This window comes from Hemicordylus capensis, chromosome 5 (assembly GCF_027244095.1).
Source record: "Hemicordylus capensis ecotype Gifberg chromosome 5, rHemCap1.1.pri, whole genome shotgun sequence".
Classification (NCBI taxonomy): Eukaryota; Metazoa; Chordata; class Lepidosauria; order Squamata; family Cordylidae; genus Hemicordylus; species Hemicordylus capensis.
Window position 1 is genome coordinate 80,078,009 of NC_069661.1, and position 22,537 is coordinate 80,100,545.

The 22,537-nt window shown below is 39.7% G+C and overlaps 1 protein-coding gene across 7 annotated transcripts in view; it reads right to left on the reverse strand.

Moving 5' to 3' along the window:
• Positions 1-22,537, reverse strand: part of GPM6A (glycoprotein M6A) — a 313,262-nt gene that overhangs the window by 175,269 nt on the left and 115,456 nt on the right. For 2 of the 7 annotated variants that reach the window (XM_053251763.1, XM_053251760.1), the window contains exon 1: positions 17,274-17,322. The exons of 3 other annotated variants lie outside the window; for them this stretch is intronic. In XM_053251763.1, coding sequence (XP_053107738.1) covers positions 17,274-17,307 — 34 coding nt within the window. In that variant the 5' untranslated portion in view covers positions 17,308-17,322. Of the gene's footprint in view, positions 1-17,273; positions 17,323-19,211; positions 19,727-22,537 lie in introns of those variants that run through there. 2 more of the 7 variants (XM_053251758.1, XM_053251762.1) reach the window with 2 other exon arrangements.

The window sequence follows — 22,537 nt, forward strand, 5'->3', positions numbered from 1 at the left end:
GAGAGAGCATTCAGGGGAAGGTTCAGAGGGAAGATAGTGAGAGAGCAATTCAGGGGCTGGAATGAGAGAAGCAGCAGCAATAAAGAAAGCCACCGCAGCATGCAAAATGCAAAGCAGCATCCATCACTGCTGTCACTGCTGACCTGCCACTTAAAGCAGCGGTGTGTCAGGATGATGAGCCCTAAGACGGGGAAGAGAGCAGTGCCAAAGGTGGTGGGACTCCATCCACATAATGGGCAGGGGCAGTAGACAAGGATGGAACACAGGGAGTGTGGCAGGCAGGTGAGGTGACCCCTCGGATTGTGGCTGAGTACCCACATTTGTTGCCTGAGACTTGCCTTATGGAGGAGCCACCCCTGTGTGTGTTCAATGTACATGTGGAGGGCAGTGCTGAATTTGTGAAGGGGACTGAAGGAAGCCAAAGAAGTGGTGTTTTGCTTCCCTTCTGCTTTTCTAACTCAATTGTTGATGGATGCACAGCCAACAGAAACACAACATAAATGATTGTAGGTGTGGAATATACATAGCCATCCAATTCTTCCCAATTTAATCTATGTCAACTTTCTTAAACCAAGGTAGCTTTATTTAAAGTTATTTAAGCCTAATGACTTCAAAGGAACATAAATTGGCTTAAATTTAACTACTTTAGTTTAACAGGCTTGCAGATTGTGTTGTTTCTGTTCTCTACATTTTGGAAAACAATACATTATTTCTAGTTTCTTCTAACCTGATTGCTATTGAAAGGCTGTCTTGCAATCCTGGCTTAAATTAAAGCTGCAAGAAAGCATTTGAAAAGCATTGCCAGAGGCTAGTTGTGTTCACAGAGAGAGTTCAAAGGTTGCAGAGGCTTACTACATGAGGATTAAAATATACAGCGTCCCCTGTTCTCTTTTAATATTCATGAAGCCTTTGTTGAAGAGAAATGCAACTAATTGCTTAATTCTTAGTGACAACAATCATCCAGGCAGCCTGATCATTTGCAGGCTCAGGCACTACTAAGATCAGCCAAAATGATGGTCACAGCTCCAGCAGATGGCTCTGCTATAAACTGCTTGTTCTTCTCCCACACATGGTGGAAGAAAAACATCATCAGCCTCTAGCATGATGCTCTGCGATATCAGGAACTGAATCGATGTCAATCAGTTTGCTTAGCCCAAGTTTGAACTTATCCATATTAAAATGTAGGGCATTAGCATGCTGTTCCTGTAGTTGTGCTGTCCAGACAAACAAAAGGCTGTCATTTCTTCAAACTGCTGTATACTCTTGAGTCACAGACTTGCTTTGCAAAGAACTGCTTATAACTGGTGCAAACTACCCAAAAGTACATATTCCAGATCTGTGTGCTATCTTTGCAAAATATTATGTTACTCAGAGGTTTTTATTGTTCTTAAAACTACTTCAATATGTTTTTAGAAAATGCATGTCGTGTTGCCTTTTTCCATCTGAAATTATGTGCAGGCCTCCTCTATTGTATAACAAGCATTTGCTGCTATGACTATTAAATATTTAACTTTTATGGTTAACTACAGCATAAGCAAAGTTTAAACAGTAGCTATTGTTACGAGCTCTATAGGTACATACTGTTGCTTCTTTCTTACCAAGTTCTTTTCCAGTGTGAATTATGGGGAAGATAAGCAGATGCTTTTACAAGAGCCAAGTTTTATTCCTAGTCATAAAAAAGAGCAGAATACAAACTATTTATTTTGAAACTCCAGAGTTTCCTATAAAATGAAAATACTGCCAGAACCTACCAATTTCAGACCAATGCAAATTATTTATGAATAAATGTGTTTATAACTGTGTTGATAACTATATAAAAATCCAGTTCCTTGTCAATTTCTTTATAAATTCCTGAGGAGCACAATGTGTGTAAACCACATCAGCTTCCCAATATGCACAATGGCAAAAACATACACACACAATTTAAATTCACACACTTAGGAAAGAGATTTATATTAATACACTCTCCCCCCCCACACACACACACACAAAGAATGCACACCTTTGTAAAGACACAACTTAAACATTACAAAACCTCAGTATTTGTATTGGTAAAATAAACATACAAAAACTAGCCAAGTACATAAAAATATATTAGAAACGTCCTGTGCAATTTCTTTAAACAAATAAGACCTAACAAAAATGCACTAATATGCTTACAATAATGTACATTCAATAAGCCTCAGGAGACCAACAATAGTTTGCTTCTCCAGTTATGGAGTGCTGGTTCAATTCTATTAGCTCCGTGCAAGTGTGTCTTGTCCTATTTGTTGGGTTAATTTATTACGGGATTTATGACTCTCTCCAAATACAGAAGCTTTTTTGCACTATTGTTCATGGAACCAAATCATTAGTTTTCCCTCCATTGTAAGGAAAACTTTAGGTAATGCAGTTTGTCATACCAAAGTATACAATTCCTTTTTCCAAGCAACTGATCTTTAAAAGGTGTTAAGAATCCCTCCCTCCTATCATTCATTTTAATGACTGGGAAACGTATATTTCTTGCTACATCCTAGCCATTCTATAATTCATTGTCCCAGAAGGGCTAGAAAAGAGGCTTGTAAAATTATCTCTTTAGCAATAAAGCCAAGAGTCTTGGTCTATAGCAGCTTTGCATTCTGTTGTCCTGCCAAGGTAGAAAAAAGCCATCATGGCAAAGGCTGCAGTATTCTGGAAATGCAGTACACACACATCTGAGGAAATAAATATGCCCTGCTGGCAGCTATAGATACTTATTTTGAAATGTGGAAAAGATGAGACATGTAGGAAGAGACAATATATAAGATGGAGAACAATGAAATCGAAGGATTTATAACCAAGTGTATATCCTTAGAAATGGAAGTGCTATAGCTAAAAGAATAGATGTTATCTCAAGCAGACCTCACATTAACAGTTAACTCTACATTTATACTCCACCTTTGGGTCCAACAAGCTTACCCCTCTGACCTGCCAAGGTCTTTCTGCACACAAGCACCATATAATGACATACTGATGAGCTGTTAATTGTGTGGAAAGGGGTATTCTAGAGAAAAGGCCTTGGTAAGTTGAATGCATTCTGAAGCCATATGTCACCCACCTCTGTATCAGAAGGTCTCCTCAAGCACAGATGATCTCCAGATGCCAGGCATCCTCTGGCAGGGCCCACATGGGATTTTTCTTTGTTTATTTGATGTTTTAAGACTGTATAATGGTGATGATATACACACACTTCAATTCTTCAAACAAGTTTTTTTTAGATCTCTTTAATACACAGAATAAAACAAACAGATCTTCCAAAATCGAGCAAACATATTTCAATGACTGAGCACCATTATCAATGCTCTATTTAAAGTTCCGTATGTGACTGATAGATTTTTGTGGCAAACACAAAAGATCTTGAGAAAACATGACCAGAAAGCTAATGTGATTTGACTTTAAAAAAAGGTTAAGTCCAGAATTTATGATAGTAAGTGTGAAATGAAGGATCCTGTGATTTGTGAGCGGGATGAGGGCGGGTGCCAGGTTAAGTGAATAGTGTAAAAGATTGTATGAATGGGATGTGAGGAATGTTATGTTGGGGAAACAGGGAGAATGGAATCTTAACCTGGTTGCTGAGGTAGATGACATCATGGTCAGACCACATACCAAGCCCTGTGATTGGCTGCAGTCTCCCACAGGGAACCAATTGAATTGGGAGTTGACTATTCCCTCTCTTTTGGGAAGAGAGGTTTCTGTTCTTTTGTGGCTCTTCAATTATTTTGAGAGGGAGTTGGAGGAGTCTGGAGAAGGTGGGGAAAGTGCCTTTTGGTCTCTCTCCCCGGAAGCGTGAGCTGAGGAGATTACCTGGAGGCCTGTGGAGAAAAACAGCTCCAAGGACATAGGACAAAAAGGATTGCAGGGACACTATTTGAAGTTAGTTTGTATCAGTTTGTCCTTTTGTTTTTTCTCATTTTGCCTGGGTATATTAACAAGGTTGAAACCTTCTTCTCTATTTCCCTTTTGCCCCAATTAATTTTCCTTTGTACAATAAAGGAAATTTTTTTCCTTTTTTTTAAAGATTGTTAACACTTTTTTTCCTTTTTTTTTAAGATTGTTAACACTGTTTTCTGAGTGTTCAGTGGGGAAAGGAGGGCTCTCAGTCACATGTCTCTCTAGCCCTGCCCTAGGCCAAAGGAATCCCATTTGCTGGTATTACATCCCAAGGGATCAATTTACAGTTTCAAGCTTTTGCAGAAACTGGGAGGGAGACTGGGAGTCCTGTTCGGTCCACCCTAGTAAACCCTAAGGGGAAAGGGCCAGTAAACCCTTCCCAGGTTATGAACAGGTGATGGCAGCAGTATACCAAGTCAGGGCCAGAAGGACCAGGGTAGGGAGACCGAACAACCCAAAGGCCATTCTCTAAAAAAATTGCAGACAAACAATACAATAAAGATCAACCCAAACCCTGGGCAAAACATATGAAAGAAAAACATGAAGGAAGAGTTGCACAAACAAAGGTGTTTATTTTGACTATTGAAGGAAATACTATGAAACATAAGATTAATATGTATATTGAACAATTACATCCACCCATTAATGTTAAGGAGGAAATGAGAGCGCCAGTGAAATTTATTGGCCAGTAAAGGGCAAATAAAGTGTTAATTTTGGAGAGCCACTCATTTCTCTCCCCTTTTTCTCCTGTCCTTGGATTGGTTACTTCAACTGTAGTTATTGTATTTAAGTATTTCCATCTGCTTGAAATAGAGCATTAAAGGTGTTTGGACACTGAAATGTGTTTGCTTGATTTTGGAAAATCTGTTTATTTTATTCTATTTTACTCATTAAAGGGGTCTAAAAACTTGTTTGAGAAGTTTTATACTAGTTAGTAGCTGCATAAGATTCAGAAGGTCACTTGACAACTAGCAGTGTGGGTTTTAAAAACAGGTTTCAAAGATATCTTGCACAGACATAAATAACGTGTAAATAAGGCAGATTTTTAAAAATCTGAATCTGAAAGCAGTGAAGCAGACAATGGGTATGATGATGTGATATTTGCTGAAGCGGGGAGGATGTGTGGCAATAATGGAAGGTGATATGTTAGAAGCAAAGGCAATGCAGATGGCACTGATAGTGCACAGCTGTTTAATGGAGAGAAAAAACACCCTGCATCCAAACAAAAAGGCTGGGAACTAATATTCCAAATGCCCACAGCAGCTTCTCTGATGCCTTCACTTTTTAATGACTGGACCAGATGGGGGCAAGATCTGTTCCGACTGACCCATTAATAAAAATGCAGCAGCTGACCTAAAAACTTGTTTGCTATTCAGCTATACAAATCTAATTGCCTTGACTAGCAAACAATTTCAAAAATCTATCACATATTATGCAAGAACAGGAGCTTTGCTTTAAAATATCCTACCACTACTAGAAGTATTGAAAGAATTCGCAGAATGTCAATAACATTTAATATTTACATCTCCATAGAATATGCAAGGGCCAAACCAGATGTTTCACAGGAGCTGTAAGAACAATCCACAGAGGACAATGACTAAAAAAAACCCACACTCAGTGAGACAAATGCCTTAGATAATGCAATTTTGAATTAAGATCTAAGGTGAGGGATGAAGAAGGGGCCGCTTAACCTTTTCTCTTTCTGCCATTTGCCTACTCAAAACTAGCCTCCTCCTCAAGCTGATTTTCCATTTGTCCTGTATTTCCTGTTGGCAGTGAAGGATTCTGGCTTGTCTCATGTCTCAATTACAGAGGGGGACAGATTAGTGAGTCAGAGGGCTAGAGGGGTCAAGACATTGGTGATCCCTTCTCTACTGCTCTGACACTATCCCTTTGAAATATAGATTGCTACTCTTAGGGACTTCCTTTCTTCCACTTCCTCTTCCTTCCCCCCCTTTCTTCTCCCTTGCAACACCCACGCTCCTCTCTCTCTGCACCATGTGTGCAGAGATGCAGAAACCATCCCTCTGTATCCAGCTAGCTAGCTAGATTAGAGATCCTATCTCTCCACTTTACTATCTAGAATGGAGTTCACTAATAAAGACTCCTTATATTGATTTGAAACTATGAACTGGCTCCAAGTTTCTTTTACTCTCAGCATACATGCATGCCTAAGCAGACTCCTCAGTGCATTCTGCTGTATTGGAAGGGTATCTCTTACCAGAGAGAATTCCCAACATTTCCCACCCCCTGTATACCTGCTTATTATGGGAGACACTGTCAGTGTAAACTGGCCCCCTGGAACCACTCTTTGTAGCATTTATATAAGCACCTAGGCAGCACATAGAGGTTTATAGCGGGAGTAGGGACAGGCTCATCTGATTGCAACAGAAGGATACTGAGCACTTGATTACTACTTCCAATGTGAATAGTGTTAGAACAAGCAGCTAACAAGAGACTGTCCCTTCTCAAAAGAGGACTCTCTGTAGTAGCTGTAGTATTGTGTAGAGTGATTTCCAATAGCTATTATTGTTTGCAGGAAGCTGGCTTCACACGTAGTTACAGGCAGCCATAAATCCCAAGGCTTCATTAATTCAATTCATCAACTTTGGTCTCAGGAGATAGTATCCAATTGCTTTAGCATGTATATAAAATATACCATTCTACAAAAGGCTTTAAGCAACGTAAGGATCATAAAGAATTATTTTCTTTATAAAGAAAATATTTTCTTCATCTGCAAAAATTTCACAACATATAAACAAAAAGTCTCCCATTTACCAATGTCTCAACAAACTACAGTGGGTTGGGGAACAAATGATCAATGAAGCTATTCATTTATGTGCATGTAGTTGTAAAATAATCATAGCACTCTTTCAAAGTAAAAGGATTCCACTACCAGATGACAGCTTATTGAATTAAATCACTTTTATGTGAAATCAGGCATCATGATCTGCTTCTCCAGATGAAACAGACACCACCCTTCTCTTTATATTCTCACCACATAATAATGCACTGCAAGATATTTAGGGGACTGGTTTTGTTTGAGGCTGTGGTACAAATTCTACCCCCCCCCTTTTTAAATAATAAAAATTACCCCCCTTCATTGATGTTTCTGCTCAGTTTTGCATCAGAATTTCATTAGATCACAGGGAATATGCATCTCCCATGTAACATCTAGGTCCTGCTCTCACTTCCAAAATCTAAGGCAACAATATATGGAATGGGGCAAAATTGAATCTGTTATCCCTTCCCCCAATTCTGATCTGCACACATTCAGCAAAATGTGAGAATGGGTTGTACACCAAGGTCCCAAATTGCTCTTACAGATGTACAGCCTGTTTTCACTTTCCACTTAATTTATGGAGGTTGAAGGTGGGGTCAGTGGATGTGTGGTCACTGGGACTGAACCAACAGGAGTGATCCCCATCCCCCTCATGCATGCACCTGGTTTTTGAAAATGAAAATGGCTTAGTGTGTCCCTAATTTTGCTTACTGAGCTGGACAGGTTCACCCACAGCCCTGACAAATAGGTTATATAAGAAGCAAAGCATGGTGGACAGCCTTGGGTTCTTGCCCATCCCTTCCCCATGTCTAGAAGATTCAATGCCTATGCCATGAAATACCAGCATGTGTAGGCTCTGCCCACATGGTCCACTTACTTGAACAAAGGGTGGATAGATTCTGTTAGAGATAAGCCGTTTGGGAACTAGTATTGATTTCACAAGTAAAACAAGTGAAGAATTACTCCTGGGGGCAGCTGGGGGAGAGCACCGCTGGCATGTGAAGATAGTTGGGAGGAGCACTGTTGATTTAGGAAGTGGCAGCGAGCAGCAGCAGAGCAGGTATGCAACTGCTCTCCATCATTTTAAAGGTGCAGGGGATGTGTTACGAATTGTGCTCCAAATCACAACACCAATTGCGGTGCTGACCACGCAAATGTCCGCCACACATGCGGAGACCATGTGTGTGCTGGTGTCATGGAGGGGCAGCTAGGGGAGAGCGCTGCCATTGTGTGAAGATAGCAGGGAGGAACACCAACAGCAGGATAAGAATATTGCTTTTACATCTGCGTGTTAATGAATTAAAGTGGCCAGTGGAGAAACCTGCTTTCCTCCATTTTAAAGGTGCAGGGGATACGAATTATGTTCTGAATCACAATTCATAGACTTCCCTATAAATAGTCAACAAGAAAACTCAAAACAGACCAAACCAAGTCAAATATGACTATGTGTCCTACTATATAAAAGCGCAAGAGTGCCCCAATGGAACAGACCAAAGGCCTATCCCTATCTAGTCTAGCATCCTGTTTTCCACAGTGGCCAAACAGATGATATTGGGAAGCCCACAAACATGTGATGAATGCATACCCTTCTCCTCCCATTACTGCACTTCAACTTACAGAATTATATTGTTCAGAGCAATACTGAATGCACAGAGCAAACATTACTATGCCCATTCGTGTGGAAAAATGAGACAAATTAGGGGAAATGTAGTCCCCTATGAGAAATTAATCTGGCCAAGTAATCATGAAGTTACTGAGCGTTTCTCCACCTGCCACTTTAATGCATTAACATGTAGATTTAAAAGCAATATTCTCATCCTGCTGTCTGGTGTGTAACTGCTTTAGGGGCTGGATCAGAGAACAGAATAAAAAATGGCATCAGCACAATTGGATAAGTGTTAAATAATAATGCAGGCCATAATAATGAACCCGTAAAAGATGGACCTTATCCCAGTTTAATTAAACCAAAATTTCTAGATATTCAACCTCGACTTTGCAACTCCTATCATAAAGCATGTCATATAGTAAGAGTAGTGGTTAAATTTCCCCTCACCGCTAGTAATTTATGCTGTATTTTAGGATTGCACTTAACTTTTACTTCCAGGCACTGGATCTTGTTTCACTTTTGTCTGCAACAGCTAAACAGCTTGGAGTTTTACGTGCCAGTAGCTATTCCTAGTGCCTGAGTCGTTTTTCAAAACTCTTTTTTAAAAAACATAACTCATTGAGTGGATTAACACGAACTATTTCCTTCCCAGTGTGAAATGACTTTTGTTGTTATCATGCATTGGATCCATATGGAACTGTTTTACCTGAGTGCCAGCCAGTATGTACGTACTACATATGCACACACACACACACACACCATCCACTGACAGCAGCATCAGCATGAAGGAATCCAATATACTGTGCATTCTGATTCTTGAACAATATTGGATTATACATGTTATGGTGACATGCCAGTTGGTTTGTTGTCATGCGGCTGCCCTTAAAGATGGCTCAAAAACTAAGTCTTGACCTTTCACGTCCTAGTACAGCTTAGAATGAGGGTATCTCAAGTATTTCTTCCTTGCATACCAACCTGTCTTGGTGTTAAGAAGAGACTCAAAAGCTCTGCTTTAGGTCCTACCCTATCTGAAGTGCAATGGATGTCCACCCATGAGTGGGATTTTTTGTGGTGGCATCCCTCCTAAAAGTGTATGACCGGTGCTGAACTTGAACTTTTATTCATTCTAGTGCTAAGCCTTTCATGTTTATTTATCCAGTCCTTCTAATGTAATATTTATTTAATTGGGTTGCAATAAATAATATTTAACTGTCACTGCCACAAAATGAGGCAAAATAATTCAAAATTGTAACCTTATAGGTCTAGTTAATAACAATGCTGTGTTATTATATCTTGTTGTGACTTCTTATACACAACAGAACCACATCAGCATTCTAGCTTAACTAGATAGGAGGTAGAAACAGCCATATTAAGTGTTTTTAAAATATCTCAAAGGAATTGATTGCTGGCAGAAAGCTTGAGCGTTTTGTTGAATTTCCAAAAGTCAAAAAACAAAACTGTGCCAATTTTTTTTTTTTACTGTGCCTACATTTACTGTGCCTACAGTGCAAAAACACAGTTTTACACAACTGTGCAAAAATATTACTGTGCTACAAAACTCTGCCTACATATTTATCAAGAATTAAAAATCAATTGGTTGTGTGAATAATATCACCAGAGTATAGTATTAAATCTTTTATATAGTATAATTAATACAAATATAAAGTCTGGTATACTTATTTACTGCTTTTCAACAAAAGTCCAGAAAATGGTTTACATAGGAAGAAAATGAAAAAGGGGGCTTGTTCCAAAAGAGATTACAAAGTGTTGTTAATGAATCAACAAGTTATCAGAAGTAAATAAGAATTCATCTTATACTGAAATAACCCATGCTATATACCTTGTATTTAAGGTGCAAAGAGATCCCAGTGAAGCCCAAAGAAATACCTAATTACAAATTTCATGGATTAAGATTGCACTGATATATAAGCCAAATACATCTCAATCTAAAAATGGGTTAAGATGTCATTCTACTTTATTCTTGATGACCGTATAAAACATGCTGAGTCCGGCACAGTTACCTTGCTTGATTTCCCTGACTTTGGTATATAAATATCATTCTTTGTCCTACATATAGGTTTTGGCATGACACACCTGCTATTGGCACCAAGTTATTACTGGGTTACAAAGAACTATTTTAGGCATGCCCAAAAGCCTGCTGGTCCAATGACCTTTTTCTTCTTAACTTTTTTTCCTGTTAACATTAAACCTGTGTACCATATCATTCCATAGGTAGGTAGGTAGGTAGGTAGGTAGAGTATGTGTGTGGACATCTGTCCTCAATTTCAAAGTTATCTGCCATGAGACAAAATGAAAAGCTATTCAAGAAAAATACCGTATTTTATGGACTATAAGACTCACTTTTTCCCTCAAAAAATATCCACCAAAATTCAGGTGTGTCTTATATGTTTTAACAGTTTAATATGTTAAAACTCTGAAAAACTGGATTAAAATTAAGGTGCGTCTTATATTCTGTAGCGTCTTATAGTCCGTAAAATACGGTAATTCTACCTCTCCTTAGGCATGAAGAATTAACTGGATTTCTTCGATCCTGGTATGTCTGGGATTACATGAACCTATATATGCAGAGGTTTCTCTGCCTCAAACACAAAGGAGGTTGGTCAAGAAGGCCTGAAGGTATCTTTCTGTCTTACAGTTCTGCTAATAGTATTTGCATCATGTGGTATCTCTGTTTGGGCCCTGTGCCAAACCAGTAATTCTCTTAATACTGACAAAGGAATTCAGAATAGGAATACCTATCAACACTGAATAACACCAGTAGCAAAAGTTCTTTAAACATAAAAATAATAGTACATTCAGATAATCTGAGATATAATGACATCTTGTATATATTACAATGTCTGCTTTCCCCCCACCCCCACTCTTAATGAAAATGATGCATCAGGAGCACGCAGTGCTTTAAAAAAATATAGTGTATAATCTTTAGGTAGAGAAAGGATCATGTGGTTAAAATAATTAAATTGTGTTTCACACCAAATGCTGTTACTGCATTCCTCTTTATTAAAATTATGTATCAGAGTTATTAGGCAGACAGCTAAAACATACCACTTTATTTAATGCTTAATTTTATTATGGCAGAATAGTAATTGATCTGGCAGTGAACCTCACTACCTCCAAGGAGGACATTAAAACAAGAACCAATTCTCACACTGTTTATTGTTGAACTCAGATAATGCTATTGTGCCCAAGTTCAAGTCTAGCCAAGTGAAAGAAAATAACCTAATTAAGTTCATTCATTATTTGATGAAGAAACAGAGTGTACTCTGTGGTAAAGAAAAAGAAATACATATGCTAGGGGGGGAAATACTAAATTTCATGCAATTAAATGAGTTCAAAGCCAAATTAAAGTTTGAGGGCCAAACTACACAGTAACTGTGTAACTGTCCCCCTGAAGTTCCTGACCACCTTTCTTTTAAAGGGAAAACAGCTGCTAAATGCTACATTCTTGAGTAAGTGTAGCAGAGGGGAGGGTGCTTAGCCCTTTCTTCTTGGGTCATTTCTCTTTTCAAAAATCATATCCTGAGATGTTTTTCTCCCTTGGTAAAGTAAAAATGCAGAAATGTGTATCTTTTTCCTTGAGGGGAGAAACACTTTGGGAGATATTTGAGTAGAAAAATGGACCCAGAGTAAAAGAGTGAAGCAAGGGTGGAGCATCCACACTGGAACTCCGCTCAAGACTGAAGGTTTCCAAGCTACTTCTCCTTTCTAAAAATGTCATGGGACAGTTACACACAAATTAGTTTATGTCCAGTTTTGTCCTTAGTGACATCAAGTAAGCTTGATTCCATTGTTCCAGAAAACATGATAGAAGAGCTAAATATTTAAGGGCCATCTCACACACTGGGCAAGTTCAGACAATACAATAAAAACAAATCTCCAGTTCCCGGAGTTTAGAGGTGAGCACAACTTTTGTTGCAGGTGAACAATAAGCAAACATTTATCACAGTGTGCAAACCCACCATTGTTGGCTTCTTCCACCTGACTTTCAGTTCTGGAACCCCCACCTGTAATAGACTTAAACTCTTGGCTACAGATGTCAGTTCCAGAACTGAAAGTGGGGTGGAACAAGCCAACATTGGTGGAATCACACTCACCTTATCCCACTCACTCACTGGAAATCAGGCTCGCCATCAAACCCTTGGAATCCAAGATTCTATTTTTTCCTATGTTGTCCAAACTCTCCCATTATGAAAGGCAAACCTGGGCTTGCCACCAAGTGTATATTCAACAGCAACAGCTGAAAATAATAACTTCTAAGCAGTGACATAGTTGCAAATTCAGAAGTGCAGACACTCTCCATAACTCTATGGCCATGCCCACCCCAACTGCCAGAGAAGCCGAGAGGTTCCGGCGCTGCACGCGCACACACCCTCCATCACAGCCCTGTTCCTAAGTATATCTTTTTTTATTACACTTGATTTTGCCAAACTCACATTTTACATTTAAAGTACAGACTTAACATAACCTGTATACACACCTAAAATATATATAATCATTTAAGTGGCCATTTCCTCATTATTACTAGGCTCTATGCACTTAGCATTATAATAACAGAATTGTAAGAATGCATAATATAGCATTCAAATTTCATTTACAAAAATCAGGCAGCAAAATCAACATTAGGATAGAAACTAACCCTTTTGTCAATTACTATTAAAAAGAAGTGAAATTCTAATCTCTAAAAATGAATGTGAAGAAATGCAGAAGAGGTCACTCAAAATGATCAGGGGCCTATATCGCCTTCCTTTTGAGGCAAGGCTACAAGATCCGGTGCATTTTGGTTTAGAAAAAACTAAAGTACGATAGAGGTTTATAAAATTATGCATGTTGTGGAAAGAGTAGATAAAGAGACATTTTTCTCCTCTCACAACACTAGAACCAGGGATCATCCCATTAAACTGATTGTGAGGAAATTTAGGACCAACAAAAGGAAGTACTTTCCCCACACAGCGCATAATTAATCTATGGAATTCTCAATCACGGGATGTAATGATTGCCACCAGCATGGATGGCTTTAAAAGGGGCTTAGACCAATTCATGGAGCACAGGTCTATCAATGGGAATAATAACAACAATTCCCATTATTTCATTAACAACAATTCCCATTATTCCAGCTGCAATGGTCCAACAACATCTGGGGACCCAAGTTTGATAACCACTAGTATATAGGATTGCAGCCTTAGCTAATTTAACTGTTTTGGCTTTTAATCAGTTGACTAGATGTATAGACATCTGTTTAACTGCAATACCTCAGCATAATTTGGGAGGAGAGCTGGTCTTGTGATGCAAGCATGAATTGTCCCCTTTGCTAAGCAGGGTCTGCTTTGCATTTGAATGGGATACTACATGTGTGAGCACTGCTTAGGGCAGGCCTGCTCAACCTAGGCACCCCAGCTCATTCTGGACTACAACTCCCACGATTCCCAGCCACAGCGGCCAATAGCCAGGGATTATGGGAGTTGTAGGCCAACATCTACAGGAGGGCCGAAGTTAAGCAGCCCTGCCTTAGGGGATGGGGTGGTTCTGGGAAGAGTATCTGCATGCTTGCATGCAGAAAGTTCGAAGTAGGGATGTGCTCGAATCATTTTGGCGCCTCTTTGGAGAGGCACCAAAACTATTCAGCCTCCTGCAGCCGACACATTCCAGTGTGGGGCAAAGAGTGCCTTTTTAAGGAGGCAGGCAGGTCCTACCTGCTCCTGTGGTGAGCCGCCACTGTCCTGCACCACCCCATCACGATGCTGTCATTCTTTAAATCTAACTTGAAAGCAGCAGCCACACTGCTGTCCTCTTTAAGCTGCCGCATTGATGGGACCCTGCTCCCAGCAGCCCTTGCATAGCATCCGTGCCTGCATCCCTACCCCCTGGGATATGCAGGAAGCATTCCGTGCACATCCCTAGTTCCAAGTTCCCTCCCTGGCATCTCCAAGATAGGGCTGAGAGAGACTCCCACCTGTAACCTTGGAGAAGCCGCTGCCAGTCTGTGAAGACAGCACTGAGCTAGATAGACCAATGGTCTCACTCAGTATATGGGAGCTAGTCTTAATGGCAATATGCTATTTCCAGGGAATGCCAGTTGCAGGGGAACAACAGCAGGAGAGAGGGCATGCCTTCATATCCTGGTTGTGGGCTTTCCAGAGGCATCTGCCATCTGGTGGACCACTGTGGGAAACAGGATGCTGGATTAGACAGGCGTTGGGCCTAATCCATGCTTTATTTGACTGATTTTGATTTTTGCTTCTTTTCACCCACCTGCACAAACATTTACCTTGTTGGCCAAAAGAAGCCAGCAAACATTCCCTCCGTTCCAAGAAAACTGCAGCCAACAATAAAAATGGGTATTATTTAACATATAATAGCCTATTTCTGTTACTCACTCTCTCTTGAAAGTGGTCTTATTGTATCTCACAAATTATCATACTGCAGTTGGTGTATCTAATTTGGTACTTGTTTGTTTTAGAGTGAATGTCCACAATGCAGAGACAGTCAACAGGGAAAGACGGACATTCCACAGACACCTAGCAGATGTGTAAACATACATACTACATTGTTGTATTAGGACATCAGGCATTGCCTCATGCGGCAGTCAGGATCTGGAAGCTGGAGACTGAAGTAGCTGTCCAGTCAGGAGGACCTAACCAGTACTGAACTTTCCCCAACTCTGCTGATTACAGGATCTTTCCTGCTCTCCCAGCCAGGCTTTCAATAGACAGGAGGCAGACAGAAGATAAGAGAGAGCCTGGAGCACATTCACAGCACTTTTAATTGGAACACATATCAGCAAACTAAATGCTGGGTGAAGCTCTTCAGTCTCTCCTCCTCCTCTGACTAGGAATAGGTAGCAAAGCACCTCACAACTAAAGCAGGCAGTGGAGGCAGCAATGGCAATTGATAAAACCACAGGGAAGGGACAAGAAAGACTCAAAGGGCTTCAGAAAGCATCCAGTTTGCTGGTATGTCTGGCAATTAAGATTTGAGGGTGAGCCTGGAGAAAAGCTAATGGGGGTCTGAATCTCTTTTTAATCTGACTACTGACCTTAGGTTCAAGCCCTGCCATGGACATTCTGCTGGCAACACAGCCATCAAATGAAGACTTCTCTACTACAATCTACTGGCATACCTTTTCTAACCCAATTCCCATTGCCTCGCCTTACTGCAGACTTGCACAACTGTGACCAGCAAAGACAAATGCAGCCCACCAGGGGCCGGAAGCCTGCCTGAGACTGGAAAAACAGGAGACCGAAAAGGAGAAATGGATTAGGGATCTGAACCCAGAATTCCACCTAGTATGCATCTGTTCTAGGGATGTGCACAAAATGCTTCCTGCATGGGGACGCATGCACTGACGCCATTTGCGTGCTGACACCATGCAAGGACTGCTGGGAGCAGCATCCCATCAGCGTGTCATGGCAGTTTAATGGAGACAGCAGCACAGCGGCTGCTTTCAAGTTCGATTTAAAGCACCACAATGGGATGGCTATGGCTCACTGGAGGGGCAATAAGGACCTGCCTGCCTCCTTTTAAAGGTACCCCCCCTCGCTGAAATGTTTCGGCCACAGGAGGCAGAATAGTTTCAACGCCTCTTCAAAGAAACGCCAAAGCGATTTGAGCACATCCCTAATCTGTTCTCTGCTATGGATCAGAAAAGGAAAGGAGTAATACTGCCCAGAAAGGAAAAAGCATTCTGTCATCTTGAGCACAACAATATTTATTCAGATGGCTTGGAGAAGATCCAAAACATCTGGATAATCAGCAGTCAGTTAAATTAGCATATTACTCAGATATGGCTACATAGAGTTCCACTGAAAGGCCTGTTAACGTGAAAATTCTTGATTCTCCCAAGTGGATAACGGCGATCTCTAAACATTGTCATAGTTAGCCCTTACACAATGATCTCTCTTTTGGGCATTGCTATGCTATGTTAGGTGCCTGTTCTGTTTTGCAAAGTGTTACATTAATAGCATCTTTTAGCTTTTCAATTGCACAAGTCTACAACAACAAACCATCAGGATTCAAACAAGAGTTTCCAGCGTGAAAGCATGTGCTATTGGCTTGTCCCATTACTATTTTCTCCACATCTGAGGCTCCAAAGATCAAAATGACTAACCAATACTATTTGTACACCAATGGACAAATGCTACGAGGAAAACAAACTGTGGAATGGATTTCTGACATCAGTTCAATATGAAGTGTCCTGTCAAAACAAGGAACATGTAGGCAGTCATGGCCCCTAAACTGGATATAGCAGTAACATGTTTTTATGTCACAACTCCAAATTGCTATTTTTGTATAGAAAATGGTGTACCAGTTACATCAATGTTGCAGAAATAAAACATCATCTGTCACAACTATTGGTATTTTCTCTATCAGCTACATCAACATTAAACTATTCATTTCCATCATGGCTGCTAGCAACTTGTAGTGCTGTGCAGGGAAAGCTGAAAGCACTCTGCTGGTGTTAAGAATGGAGGACTTGGTAGGCAATGACATAATTTATATGTACTTCGGTTGAGTTCCAGAGAAGTGGAAGATGAGAAGGAGGGTAACAAAACTGTTTCAGTCAAGATGGCATTATGGGGGGAAATCATACAATTCTGTCACGATTAACATTATGACAAGGAAAACAATCACCAAGTGAACCTGTCAAACCACAAAAAAACAACAACACATGGTACAGGCTCAGGAAAGCACAAAAGTATAGCCACATCCTGCTGAACAAAAACACTGATGAGAATGAGGGTATAAGGTTCTTATATCTTCCAAGGCAAAAGGATAGCCCTTGTGCCATCTCTAGAGACCAGAGAGATTGTAGGTTGTATCTGACTGCCACATAAACATCTTTCTAGTTCAAGTCATATTTTCATACTCCTTCTCAGAATTCTCACTCTTATTTTCCATTGCAATCAATTGTTTAAACAGGTAATTTTTGTAAGGACTGGGTAAACATGCTTTTCCTACCCTGCTCCCCAAACGGTGCCACAGTAATTACCATTCTTCCCTATTCTCCAGATAAAATGAAAATAAATGTAATCTGCCCATGTTTTGTGATCACAGCTGGGCTCATCTGAAGAGAAAATGACTCTAACACATGCCATATTGTGCATGGGAAAAGAATCTGTAATGTTAGCTGTTGCAATCACACTATTAATCACACCATTTTGATTGGTCATTGGCTATTCCAAATGCTCATCGTTTAAATAGTGACACAATCTGTCTATGCTAACCTGTTAAAAGAATTCATTAACTGATAACATATCTTGTTAATTGTAAATATGTCCATTTTTTTACAAGGATGTCCCCAATTCTGACATGTTGCTTGCCCAGACTTTCCTGAAGCTTAAGCATTTGGAACCAGTGATCAGATAGAATCTTTTCCACTGAATTTTTCTCTTGCAACAAATATCTTGAGCTCTTTTACCACACAACAGCTGAGATTTTATAAAAGCTAAAACAATTACCACAGAAAATGTGTATTACCACAAAAATAAATAATACATGCCTCTGGTTTCTCATTTCTTATGCAGAAAGAATAAGGAATCACATATGACCACACTTTTAGCACTACAAACAGCTTTCAAAACACACACTGTGTTTTGGTCATATGGAAAAACAAGCCAATGTATACAAGACATTTCTGATAGAAAAACCTTTTTTTAATTACACACACACACACACACCAATTGGTGGTACAGAGAATTAGTAAACACTGAAAGGCTGTAGCAATCTAAGTGGGTCAGTTCTAATGAGAAAAGCATGACATCTACATGTAGCAAGCAGATTGAACATAGACTTAAAAGACAGAACATAGAAGGAACAGAGACACTGGTTGTTTATATGTAATAGGTAGAAAGCATTTTAATCCACTCCCAAAGCCATCTTCAATTACAGAAAACTATTTGAAGATAAATTATGCCTGCAAAGCACATGTAATTTAAATGTGCTAGCATTATTTCTACACTGGCTATACAAAATATCCTCTTTCTTCAATATGGCTAAGTAATCATGGAATGCACAGAGCAAGAGAAAATCCACGGATGCGACAGCACAAGACTGTGGTGATGAAGGTGGGGAGAAGAAACATTAAACCGTGTAAAATGCAGTGCTATCAACTGGTATATAGCACGGCAGTAAGAATGGAGTGTCCTTTAAAAGGGTAGCACACGCTAAAGAGTCCAGGTACACACAATGCTCTCTAGAGATTATACGTAAACTAATATATCAATACCTTTATTTAGCTTTATTATATTGAGACACAAAAGGCAATGTGCACCATCAGAAAGAAAAGAAATGTCAACCTGCAATCTTTCAACATTTACAACCATTTTTCTCACTATACACCACATAACGAAGCTCTTCAGCAGATAGCAAGAGAAAGAGGCAAGACAGAAAGAAATATAGGCGGTACTACCAGAAATTTACAAAATATACTCAGTGCCTTTGTTGAGACTGGACACCCATTCAGAGGTGTTAATAATGGTCACTTTGTTAGATTTCTAAATGAAGCTAGCTACAAATGTTGTGTGTGAGTGGCTCTCTCATAGTTCACACTGGGCTCCCTTGACCCAGCTAGACAAGCGTGAAAACATGAAATAAATGAAGGTTAACAAAGACTGGTCTGGGAAACAGTTCACATGAAATGCTTGCAGTGTTTGTATTTTACATATAGAACTGTGCTAGGAATTCCTTAAGCCTGGAATATTTGTAAGTAGTTTTGCAAATCTTAATCCTCTATCTTGTTGCACAGAGCAAAATGGACCAAAAAAAAAAAAAGGAACGATAAACCATTTCCCCCATCTATGTGAGGATTCTCACCAGCATGCACAGATAGGGAGCACAAACGAAAAGGTAACTAACCCACTCTCACAGAAAAAACAAACAACCAGCTCATCACAATACCTTTTTGTGTCTGTCCCTCTTCCATATTTTCTTCCATGGTTACCTTTCTTCACTAGAAACAGCTGCACAGGTTTAATCAAAAGCCTCACACAGATATTGGGGAAACTGGATTTATTTTCCCCGGGAAGCTCCAAGAGCACTGGTTTAGGCAGGTCCTGGGAGCTTAGCTAAGGCTCCCCTTGCTCTCCTTGCTTGCTTGGAGACAGGCTGTCAAGTGTAATTTCATTCAAATTACTCTTCCGTGAAGATTATCAATTTTTCTTCTCAAAGCTGTCCATTGTATACCACTGTAAGCAGGTATTCACATGAAAAGCCTGTGAATTTGGGGGGGAAATTTGGTAGGGGTCCCAGTAGCAGTGTCACTGTGATTCATAAGGCTCACTTTGCATATAAAACAGGGGGAAGAAATTGATGTTTGCATTGAAATCTGTGCTTTAAATTGGAAACAGGCTGCACTGAGAACAGATGGAGGGGTGTCTTCCTAACATGAAGCAAACCATGAACCCATAATTCCCCCTATTTGCTACCAAAATGGGAAAGCCCAGATGCCTTTAGCTTTAGATGCTGCAGTACTGCAATTCTTGCTTCTCCCTCACATACACTGCAAATATTTTATTTAATTATTCATTAGCCACATCCTACATCTTTTTGTAGGGTTTTTAAAACGAATAATCAAAATTTAATTCTGAAAGGCTGTAGGTTTGTAGGGGTGTGTATATGTTGTGTGTGTGTTTAAATATATATAAATAATCCACACATGTATACATATAATACTATCTATGAAAACTCATCCTTTTAATTCCTGACAACTTGCTCTTTAAACAATTTCCAAGGAGAACCAAGAAGCACTTGTGTATGAGAAGACTAGTTGTGTTTGTGAATTAAAGTAAGTGTAGATCAGTTTCAGAGAAGGCAGCATATATATATTTAAAATCAATAAGTACATTTTTAAAATATCTTAAATTTTTATCTGACATGCAAAGATCTGTATACTACAACCCATAAGGAGGGCCCACTTCAATCTGGTGTGGGGATGGGGGAAACCCTGATGTATTGTAGACTGCTGAGGAAAGGTAGAGGTTAAAAACATCATGGGGACATCTGCTTGCTTGGGGAGCTGATTTGAAATGCAGATTGATTGAAATACAGTACTGCAGTCTAGAAATGTATTTGCATTTCTGTACTTTAGATTAGGGGCTGACAAAGAATTATTTTGGTGTTCCAACACATCACATGGGGCATAAAAGGAAAAGCCCATGATCTGTATGTACACTAATTAGATCTTTCCATTTCCATTTTCCACTCCTATGCTTCAAAAATGTCAATGTCTCTCAATCAAACACATCTTGCAGTTATGAATAAGGTATTACTTTTAATTTCTCAAAACCTTCATGTTTTTCTATTGTCTTTACCTTTTCTTTCCTAGCAGAAACGTTGTAAAGATAGTTTCAGAAGCCTTCCACTACAGCAAACAGGGTGGGGGAAATTTCCTACCTGGTGGTGGTGTGAAAAGATGTTTCCGAATGACATTTGATACATAAATAATATTATAATTATGAAGCACATGATGGACTAACTCCAGAAGCCCCAACAATGGAACAGCCATGCAGCACATAGTAAGGGGGAGATGTAGCCTATTGGGCCATAGCCACTTCCACTGCTATAGTACAAACTAGGTCCAGAAGCAGCATGTTAAAGTCAGATAACTTAATTCAAGAGCAGGCAAACTCATGTCAATCATTCTCCAACTGACCAGCCGGCAGGTGAGTTATCATGACAACAATGCTGGCTGCATGGCTTGGAAGGCCAGTCTTAGTGGGTTAGCCCATAATATTTTTGTTGCCTAAATCAAAAAATATAATGGATAGAAATAATGATTATACTCAATGAGCTTTCTAAATGCACCCTGAGGTTACACCACTGCATGGGAATATCTACTGGGATCTACAAAATTCCAGTCCTGCAAAATGAAACTATAGTGAGTGGTCAAGCATCTGTTTTGCATACAGAAGATCCCAGATTCATTCCATGGCATCACCAGGTAGGGCTGGGAGAGACTCCTGCCACTGCCAATCAGAGTAGACAATACTAGATGGATTAGTGGACTCAGTATAAGACAGTTTCTTATGTTCCTTAATTGATAGCCCACTGCCACAACACACTATGCAGGAGAGGAAGTCAGTGTGGTTTTCCCTTCTTTCATCTCCCATCAATCCATAGGCCTATATCCTGATTTTCAGGAAGACAATTAACCACATGCATCCTGTATGTGGTTAGCCAAAATTAATGCAGTTTGACTCCTTGGGGCCCTCATTTAGGACTATTCATATTATTTAACTTTAAAGCCAGTTTTGACTGCCAGCAGTGAAGAGACCATGGAATCTATGAACATGTAGCTGTATACCCCTTTCTCCGGGACTCCAACTTCATGGTTCACATATACCTATTACCCAAGAGAAACAGGTATGCCACAACATGCATTCCTTTTTCTTCTAGGTAACAGCCACCCAATGAACCATGAAACTGACTCAGTCCTAGAACCCTGTTGAAACTATTGATATTTTCCATTTCCTCAACTAATTGGTTCCAAAATCAACCTGTGTGAGATTTTTTTTAAATTTTACATTTAGAACACACTATTTGCATCATCAAGTTTTCAGTCATCAAATTTGAACATACTGTCTGTTTCATCAAGTGGCCACATAGCCCATCATGAACTGCTAGCAATCTTTGTACAAATGACAGAGATCCTAAAGGGAAAGATAAGAAATTTGGACTTGGAGCTGAAAGACCTAAACTGAAGTTCCACATCTACCATGGAGTGTGGTGTGTGTGTGTCTTGACAAGACACACTACTGAACCACAATCAGGTTCAATAACAGCCCCACCACCACCACACACACACAAACCCATAGCTACTATTAAATTTTGAATAATTAAAATTGATCTATGTGCCCTGCAGATAAATGGCTATCACCACAGTCCTGTGGCTTCTTGTATTATTTTTTTTAATGACACATCAGCTGCAGGTGTTGGCAGAATGATTTGGTTACTAATTCATGTATACAAGTAGAGATTCATAAAACAATGTGGTGAAAGCATGACAGAGGAAGCAACAGAGATTGGCTCCTCTGTCTCTCTATTTCTTCCCATGCTTCTTAACAACAAATATAATCGTTGTTATATAAATAAATTCACACACACACACACACACACACACACACACACACACACCACTTTTTAACAGAAGTGTTCAAAGTGGTTTACATAGAGAATAAATTTTTTTAAAAAGATGGATCCCTAGAACATAAGAACATAAGAACAGC